This window comes from Thunnus albacares, chromosome 8 (assembly GCF_914725855.1).
Source record: "Thunnus albacares chromosome 8, fThuAlb1.1, whole genome shotgun sequence".
Taxonomy (NCBI): Eukaryota; Metazoa; Chordata; class Actinopteri; order Scombriformes; family Scombridae; genus Thunnus; species Thunnus albacares.
Window position 1 is genome coordinate 23,179,404 of NC_058113.1, and position 9,628 is coordinate 23,189,031.

Genomic DNA, 9,628 nt, shown 5'->3' on the forward strand with positions numbered 1-9,628 from the left:
ATCATCCTTATTACAAAAAGTCTATCTATCTATCTATCTATCTATCTATCTATCTATCTATCTATCTATCTATCTATCTATCTATCTATCTATCTATCTAAATTAATAAAACTTAGCCCCTGTATTTTACAAACACAGGAGCAGCAGTTACTTATGATGACAAACAAGATGTCCAAGTGTTCTTTCAAAAAGAAACAGTGGGGAGGAGGGTATTTAAATTGGCTACTGTGTCACAGCTCTCCAACAGCCCTTTTTTTCTACGCCCATGCACAATTATATTAAGTAGGGCCAATAGGAACAAAGAAGAGGCAGGACCGAAGCTCCACCTCTCCCTTACTGCCTTCCTCTGAGCTTTTTAGATGTACATAATCCCTGAGTTGACCCAGAAAATAGGCAGTCGTTTCAAGATCTGATGCGGCAGTCTTTGTGCGCACCGTCCCCGCTTGAGCATGAAGCGTAACCCTGTGGAATACATACTGTAATTCGGAGGAGCTTTGCCTTGCAGAGGAAAACTGTTTAAAAAAGACGGAGCCGAAGCAAAGTCGCGCAACTTTGTGAAAACGTAGCGGATACGGGTAAGTGATCTTTATCGGATTTATTTGTTAGAGAAATTGGGGTTTTGGTCTGTGGTGCTCTCAAGGGCTGCTGCTGCTCCATTGTTTGCATTCCCTTGTTTCAAACTCGAGATTAAGAAAATAGATATTATTCCACAGTGTCGGGGAAATTGGTGAATACAAACATTTAAACGAGTCGATAAAATGAAATCGAAGCGGGGGACTGAAGCCTTTGTTGAATTTCGTGCCTTATTAGAAATGTGGTGATTCAGCTGTTGGGGAGATGTTGCATGATGTCAGTGTTCTTTGTTGCAACCTTACGTGCGTAAAATGTAACAGATTTTTTTCTGTCTCAGCTGGCATGCAACATAGATGGGATTTAAGCAATGCATTACGCGATGCACGCATTTTTCCTCTTTTCTTGTCGATCTAGTCGTGCATGAATTATTCGGCTGAAAATTCCAAACAATGTCGGACGTTAACCTGTAATTTCAACCTGGGCGTTCATTCCTTGGCACAAAGAGGGAGGTTTTAGGAAGACCAAACACACGAGAAAGGTTTTTGGTGTACACCAAAATGCAAAACAATCTTGCAGATTGTTTTTCCGGAAGCGTTTTTGGTGGTGTAACTTAAGGTGGCATTATGACATTAAAAGGGGAAAAAATGTATCTTTGTTTCTTTTCAGTGAAGATGAAGAGTGTGGTCACTATAAAAGAAGTCAATTGTCATTAAATTGGTTTGGAATAAAGCATTGCTATATCTCACACATGACAACATCAACACTATTGTTGTTGTGTATCTTGACCAGTTTCATACTGGCTCACATTGAAGGACAGTTAAATATGCTATACATGCATGTCATGTCAGTATTAACCCTGCTGCACCTCCTCTAGTGTTTCTACTGCTTCCAAACATCTTGTTTGCCTCTTGTGTTGTACTAATAGTGTCTCCTCTCTGCTTATAGACAGGAGGCATGGCAGACCATCTTATGATGCCCATGAATCACAGCTCAGCGGGCGCCAGTCTCCACGGTTACAGGATGGGCATGAACGGCCTGCAGGCAGGTCACCAGCAACATGCCAACCAGCAGGGCATGCGGGCGCTGCCCAATGGCCAGATGATGCACTACGGTGGCGCCCAGGCCAACATGGAGACCGCCATGAGGCAGCGGCAGGGCATGGTGGGTGGACCCATGAATGGACAGCTGAATGGGGCCCAGATGGGTCACCACCAGATGACCTCTGGTAACATGATGTATAATGGCCAGCTGCAGCAACAACAGCATCACCCTCAGCAGCAGCAGCAGCAACAGCATCACATGCATCCACAGCAGCACCAGCAACAAGCCCAGCACCCACAGCAGCAGCAACAACAGTTCATGAATGGTGGGTTAACATCTCAGCAGCTCATGGCCAGCATGCAGCTGCAGAAACTCAACACCCAGTACCATGGACACCCACTGGGGCCTATGGGTGGGAACCACATGGGGCCAACAACCCAGTACCGCATGAACCCGGCCCAGCTGGCTAACATGCAGCACATGGCTGGACCAGCACTGGCCCTGAACGGTATGGATGCAGATATGATCGACGAGGAGGTCCTGACCTCGCTGGTCATGGAGCTTGGCTTGGACCGGGTCCAGGAGCTGCCAGAACTCTTCCTTGGCCAGAATGAGTTTGACTTCATCTCAGACTTTGTCAGCAAACAGCAGCCCAGCACCGTTAGTTGCTGAGAGGATCTGGTTTGTGAAGGCGAACAAATGGAGACAGCAGAGTGAGAATTGTCCAGGATGGATGAAGAGTGCTCATCTCTTTACTTTTTATTTTGTGAGCACCTCGCTGTACGACCAAGCCAAGTTGCAGCGCAGGGTGCACAGAAGAGAACTCTGGATATCCACAGTGAACGCACAGTGCTCGAGTCTCACGTGCTGGTGGCCAGAGGGTGGTTGGCTTTAAGGCCTAGTTCCACCTCTCACATTTCCTGGACATGAATGTAATAAAGTAATGCTGAAATTGTCAAAAGCCACTCTGAACAATGCTATGACACTGTGTTTCCTCCAAGCCTGGACTTCATGACAGTTTACCAGTAAAAAGGTGTATTTATTTATTCCTATCTGAGAAAACTGATATAAAGAACAACCACCATCTCCATTTTGGGGTCCAAGTGGTTTTAATGATTTTTGAGAATGAGACGGGGAAGAAAATCGAATTTAAGTTCTCTGCTCATTAATTTTTTTTCCTCCATTATATTTGGCCTAGTATTAAGAATAAGCTCAGATGACAAGGTCATTTAAAAAGAGCCTGCATTTTGCTATCACAAAGGTCAGACACGACAGAAGTACGATGTTAAACAGATTTTAAAAATGGTTCACTTTTGGAAAAGTGGCCTTTTTTAGATGTGATGTTCTCAAAAATCTACTGCTTGTACTGTATGAAGCTGTAAAACTCCAACATGTCCACACTGTTGTGTTCTATTGGAGATGTAGAACCGCCTTAATCGCGCAGATTCTTATTTATTGGTTGTTTATATTGTCCCCTTTTTTGTGGTCAAGATGGGGGGATGGTCTTTGTGAAAGGGGTTTTGAGGATCAATAAAGATGGCCTGGATAGAAGTGTGGCCTGCTTTTCCATTCATTGCACAGTTCTTCCCCCCGGCAGTGGAAAGCTAGCTAAGTGCTTAGGTTAACCTCTGGGTGAAGGGAGACCTCAGTTTCTTTCAAGTCTGGAATGAAAACATTAAACGGATGCAATATTTATGCTTTTTGAGAGGGATATGTACTCTAGTATGTACCTCTTGGGTTTTCAGTATCATAACTCTCCTTAATTTGCCATTTTCATAGCTAAGACAAGGCACAGTGTCACTGATGATAACATGATTGACATGGAATTACATGTTTCTCTGCCAGTTGGCAAAAGAATAGCTGTATTATTATCTGTGTACATCTTATCTCAGGCAGTGGTATGGAATTTACTGCTCAACAGTTTTATTCAGGTGATTAGCTAAATAAATGCCACACACTGACATTACAGGTGGTGAAAAGGTTTACTATAATGCCAAAATATTCCATCAAAGGGTAGCAGGCTTACAAAAGCAGCATTTAAATAACATTGGTTTCTCTCCAGCACAACAAACATTTGTTTCTTTGCTGTGTGTAAAGAGTAATCTGTGTGTGGTTGGGGGAGGTGAAAATGACCAAAGAATGCTTACCTTGATGGGGGTTTAACTGACTTAAGGCTTGTAAGCCCTGACTCAAAGAAGGTTGGTGCCTTTTCCCAGCTCACCAGCTCAGTGGATGGTCAGCGAAACAGAATATTGCCCGTCAAACAATAACATTAAACAAATTATGCAAATTCAAAACAAACCCCTCTCCAGTCTAAGCCATGGCCAGTTGGGATAAAACAATTTTCCTCATACTGTATAATTGAAATTCATTATGAAATGAGGGTGAAGGGGTGTTCTGGGGTGGCTGAGTTTGTTGGAGTGTTTTGTGCCTTCGGGCTATGAAAATGCTTGATTGAGGTCATGTTGGGAATGTCATCACCGCATTTAGCTTTTTCACATTGTCAACAAAGGCATCTTTAGCAGCATCATGAGTAACAAGGGGAAAATGAGAGCACTGTTGTTGTTCGCAACCAGGAATAGCACTTGCTGATTGCTCAATTTTTGAGTCAACTCTGCTCTTAAAGCAGCCTCATCTCTTTTCATTTTCTCCAATTGTGTTAAACAGGGTGTGCTCTCAATACCAATTTGAAACATGGTATCATAGGTGATCCATAAATTCTGAAATATGTTGCCCATAAATGCAGGCTTGTTTCAAGTAACAAAGACTTGCTTAAGGGTGTATGTGTTGTGTATTTTCTTGGCTTGACACTTTCAAGAGAATGGCTCATAAGTAGGCCAACAGCCTTGGCACAGGGCTTAGTAACGGTTGCAGATCTCTTGCCCAGTGCCAATCTGGTGAGATGGTCTTCTGGTGAGTGGCACATGGGGCATGCTGGCACACTGTCAGAACTCTGTCTCCTCATATATCTCATAATTGTATGCTGCACTGTGTGCTCCTTGTTTAGGCCCAATTAAATGCAGATGTTGTGTTACTTGATTGTGACTCTATAGACAAATGGCTAACTATGCCAAACAGCCCTGTTTGCTCTCCCAATCCCTTGTTATGACTGCCGCCTGCCTCACAGAGTGCCAGTCTAGACACACACGCTAAGCAGGGTGGGACAGTCAGAGACGTTTACAGTTAGTTCTGTTTTTCTTACTTTCTCGTTTTTAGCCCACCCACAGAAACTGCTCGACACAACAGTGTCTTCCTGTGGCAGCTTGCTGTTTTCTCAATATAAGTCAGAGACCAAAAGCCACATTATGACAGAGAGGCAGACAGGCAAAGTGAAAGAGACAAAAGATAAGAAGAGGGGAGAGAAAATGTAAGGATCTCTCCAGTTTACAATTAGAAATTAGGTGGAGGGATTTTTTTGTTTTAGGGCATGGGGATTTTTTAGCTGGGTTTTCCCACAACACTTTTATGATTCCAATTAAAAGCCTTCAACAAAGATCACGCAAGGTATGCTAAATACAATCAAGTTAACATTTCCCTCTTCTGAGCCACATCTGTATATGAATTGTATACATCTATGCATCGTGCATCGGCTAATTTTCTTTTTTTTCCAGGCTTTGGTCCAGCTGGTGCCAAACCTGAGCTCATGGTAATCTCAGGGGCTAGTGCCAATGACGGATAGGTGTTCATTTGCTGCTGTCACGCATGGCCAAGTCTTCACATGCACTCACATACACACACACACAGCATCAGCACACAACCTGATCAAACAGGCTAACAGGGATACCTCAATATCAGTGTGGAGCCAGGGGAAGATAAAGGATTTATGTCTCATCTCTGGTCATTGTGTCTGATCCTCGCAGCTACCCTTACAGCATGTTTGTAGATTGTGGTGAATTCATTGTCGGTGTAAATGAGACAATAGTGTTGGTTAAAGAGAAAGTGCAGCTAATGAAATATGTGGTGAACATCATGTGATTTAAAAAAAATATGACTGAGCATTCAATCTAAGATTAAAACTAAACCTGTCGTGTCAAGAATCCCCCCGATGTGAATAACTGTAAAGCAAAAAGTGAAATACACACGAAACTGAGAATCAAAGTGAGAAGACAACTTGAGTTTCCCACGAGTGGATGAGTTATTTATTGACAACAGGAACATGTTTCTATCTGTGTGTGTGTGTGTGTCTGTTTGAATATTGTATGAAGAGGGCGCATGCTTGAACTTGTCCGCTTTAACAAGAGAGTTTGGAGTTTTTTTGCCATGTTTTGTGCTAACCTTGTGTGTGTGTGTGTGTGGTGTATGAATGTGTTTGTGTGCTGGCAGGGGGTAAATAAACAGCAGATCCCTCAGGGCAGGGGTTATTCAGTGGACATGTTGCTCAAGCCGAACTTCCTGATTTTCTAGCTGAACAGTCACCTTCTAGCTCCACTTGACATGCAGTCTTATTGGACACTGCTCTTCCCTCCCCCAGCTTTAGGTTCTCCTCACAAAAAGCTAAAATATCACAGATATTTCAATGCAACAGGCCCTCTGTGGAAAACATCAGTTGTTGCACTGTTGGATTTTGCTCCCGGGCTTTTAGTAAAGCTCAGCGTCTTCTAAGCAACACAACCTTTTCTCTTTCCCACATGAGGGAAAAAGCAATATAATCCCATCACACTTTCTTTCCTGGAGCCACATAGTTTAGCTGTGTCTCAGTAATTGTTTTGTTTTCCATGAGTCCTGCTGAGGAGGCTTTTAAATGCAGCCGTGTACCTTGTGCATGCAGAGGTAAGTGGCTGATTTTGGCATGTCGGGGCAGGTGACACAGAGGTTGCCTAGTGACTAGCGACTCCTCCTCTGACCCCCCTCCCCAAATCTGGGGTTGAATGGTTTGCCAGCTCTTTGAAGTAAAGGGAGGGGATGTAAATAATTTATTTTCCTGCACACAGCTGACACTTCTCAGTCGAGCTGGCTCAAACACATCGTGGTGTCCCAACAATGTCTAAAGGTGGTAAATATTTAAGGGTTGTGTGATTTACACAGCAAGAGCCAAACTGAGTTGAGCTGCGGTTTCACAATAGTGGCAGAAAGTTAACCTTGGTGTCAGCATGTATCCAATACAGCTGTTTTGTTAATAACGCTTGTTAAAATGTTTTTTAAGTGTGTTTTTTTTTATTTGTTCGTTTTTTTATCACGAACATCAGCATAATTCATATTCACTTTGAATAATGTTAAAATTACCTTTCAAATACACCCTCATTGTTTGGCTCTCTGATGTGTCAAAACCTGCCCAGCCGATTATAAAGAAATACTAATATTCAACAGGGGATTGACACAAAAACAGCAACACTTGTGCGATGTAATAATGTCCAAAACAAAAGCCCTGCAAATAATATCACCCTTTTTGAAGCTTAAACCATGGAATTTTTAATGACACTGTCAGCAAGGTGGTAATTGAACACAGTTGTTCCCCTTTTTTACACTGTGCAAAATAATGTAGCGTTGTATCAACACATAACTGACAGTCTCAAGATTGAACATTTTAAGTTTCACAAAACCAGTATTTTGCTGTAGAGCTTTTTCGTTGGATTATATTGTATTGTAGAATTCATCATTGTATTCGCCTCATGTACTTGCAATTTTATTTGACTCGAGCCCATTTAATGTGAGCAGGGAAATTATCCAGGCCAGCCCTGAAGAGTTACAGGTTTGTAGGTTAGAATAGAGGGAAACAGTATTAGCACAGGCTATGTTCTGTACACAGTGTCTTTGTGAGCAAGGCTTTAAGCCTAATCTGGTGACAGTGGCAAGCACATGCTACCAAAGACAGAGTAACAGGCTATAGGCTGGGGGGGTGGAATTAATACAAGAGAGCAGTTCTTGTCAGGCTTTACACAAGTGTTATCCTGCTGATGAAATCTCCATATACTATATAAGGTAATCTGTGAATGCCAAGGAGAATCATGTTCACATCTGCTTTTTGATTATATTAGTGAGTAATTTTCACCCGTGCATCTGTTATACCTGTGCTTTTCTGTGTTTGTGTTTTATTTTCTGTGTGTGTGTGATCCATGCTTTTTTTTTTGGAGTCATGGACAGATAATACCCACGCTGCCGTGTGACCAACATTTTCCTTGCAGGAAAATCCTGACATTAGCTGGCACGCACCATCTGTAGGCAGGGGCCTGATTGGGTGAGGGGCTGTCAAGAGAGAGAGAAGAGTTCTTAGCAGATATTATCTCCCAATAAAAGTCAATGGAGACGAGCAAGTGGCCTCATTTGTGGAAGGTGGTGAAATCAAATATGATGTTAGAAACAATCGTACGTAGACATGGATGACAGTGTTATGTAATACAGACCCTACTTCCCTGAAATGTCATGATTCCTCTGAGGTGTGGTAGTATTTTCTTTTTCCATCCCTCAGTATTTGGTAATACAACGTGTAGTTTTGTTCCACAACAACTGACCAATCAGACAGAAGTGTCCTATACTGCATTGTCTGGACTCACTCACTGAAAAGCCAAATAAAATAAAGAACCTTAAACAGAGACAGTTCAGACTGATCATACCCAGAGTAAGTGAACTTGAAGCATTTAGATAATGCATTTAATGCATTATAAACCAGGAATTTGCGCAATCTGGAAAAATGTTTCAAAGATCAACCTGACAAAGAAATTCAAGTATATGTTTTTATTATGACTGACGCCTCAGGGCTTTGCAGGCACACCAGGATCTGAGGCCCTCACCCCCACTTAAAGTACCTCAACTGACAGCCCAAAGGCATGCTGGGAAATCTGGTATCAGCTGGAGAGGAAGGTTGTGGACTGAGCACCTTTTTCTTTTGTCTTTCTCTCTAACTGTGCCCACACTTGTCTGTAGAGAGCAGATGCCAGGCTGGTTCTGTAGAATATATGGCACTTCCATGCCATAACATGACAGCAGCAGCAAGACTCGAAAAAGTCGGGGTTTTTTCTCTCACAGTTATAACTGATCTGCAAGCCTGCAAAACTTCCTTTCATACATACTGAAACTGTCTCGCTGTTCTGTATGGTGTATGACTGTTGGGGCAAAGACAGCACTGGATGACTCAGGAGCTCTGCTTAGAATTGTTGGTAAATATCAGGGGCAGGATTTCCCCAAATTATCTAAAACCATTGTGTGTCATGACAATGAAGATAATCTGTCATGCATATATGTTCCCAGATGACCTAACCAGTGCTGTTGAATATTCACTCTAATACTGAAAGACCTCTCTGTCTGCTGTCTTACCAGCAGAACAAGAATGGCACCTAATAAAAGTCCCACTCTAGTGTTAGGAGCTAAAGTGAAAACTCACTTCACAACCTTCACAAACACAATATGCAGCACAAGGAGCTGTTATTTCTATAAATAGCACCAGTTTCATGCACAACACTTTGGCTACTATTACACATCAACAAGCACAGGCATCAGCCACGAGCTCTGAGCTTGTCACATGTGCCTGAGCATAACACACAAACACAGCACAGATTGTGCGTATGTGTCATATGCTCACACACAGAGACATGCATTCATACTCATCCATGTCAGTAAGAATCAGTGGGTTTGGTCACTGTTTTCAACCCTACATGATATGTTTTCCTGTTTTCACTAGGAGGATGTGGTTAGATTTTCTTGTCTTGTATCAGGTCGCTTCAGTAAACACAAGTAATTTTCACCCACACACCTAATAGCCCACTCGTGTACTGATGGAAATAATGATATACATTTACCAGAAACAGAGCAAATAATTGGCTCACATAATCATAAAGAAAGGGTCTTCCAATAATGGAAAGTAAGTAAAATGACCACATCGCAATATAGCAGAAATAATGATTATGTAGCAACAAAACTAAAACCAACCATATGAAGTAGTCTTCACTTAGTATAATAATATCATATGAGATTATCATGCTGAGTCTACCAGATGGAGATATGGCCACCCATGGCAGTGCATGTCAGTGAGTCCCAAGGAGAAACACCAAGGAGACTTGACTGCGAAAAGGCTAAAAGA

General features: G+C 42.3%; 1 protein-coding gene across 1 annotated transcript; it reads left to right on the forward strand.

Moving 5' to 3' along the window:
- Nucleotides 1–341: 341 nt before the first annotated feature.
- Nucleotides 342–3,165, forward strand: cited4b (Cbp/p300-interacting transactivator, with Glu/Asp-rich carboxy-terminal domain, 4b). The gene is made up of 2 exons (XM_044359811.1): nucleotides 342–575; nucleotides 1,519–3,165. Exon 2 carries the CDS (start codon nucleotides 1,528–1,530, stop codon nucleotides 2,284–2,286), a length of 759 nt encoding a protein of 252 aa, XP_044215746.1. The 5' UTR covers nucleotides 342–575; nucleotides 1,519–1,527; the 3' UTR covers nucleotides 2,287–3,165.
- Nucleotides 3,166–9,628: the final 6,463 nt, after the last annotated feature.

Coding starts and splice junctions, on each gene's coding strand:
- cited4b (XM_044359811.1), top strand. CDS start 1,528: ATGGCAGACCATCTTATGATGCCCATGAATCACAGCTCAGCGGGCGCC.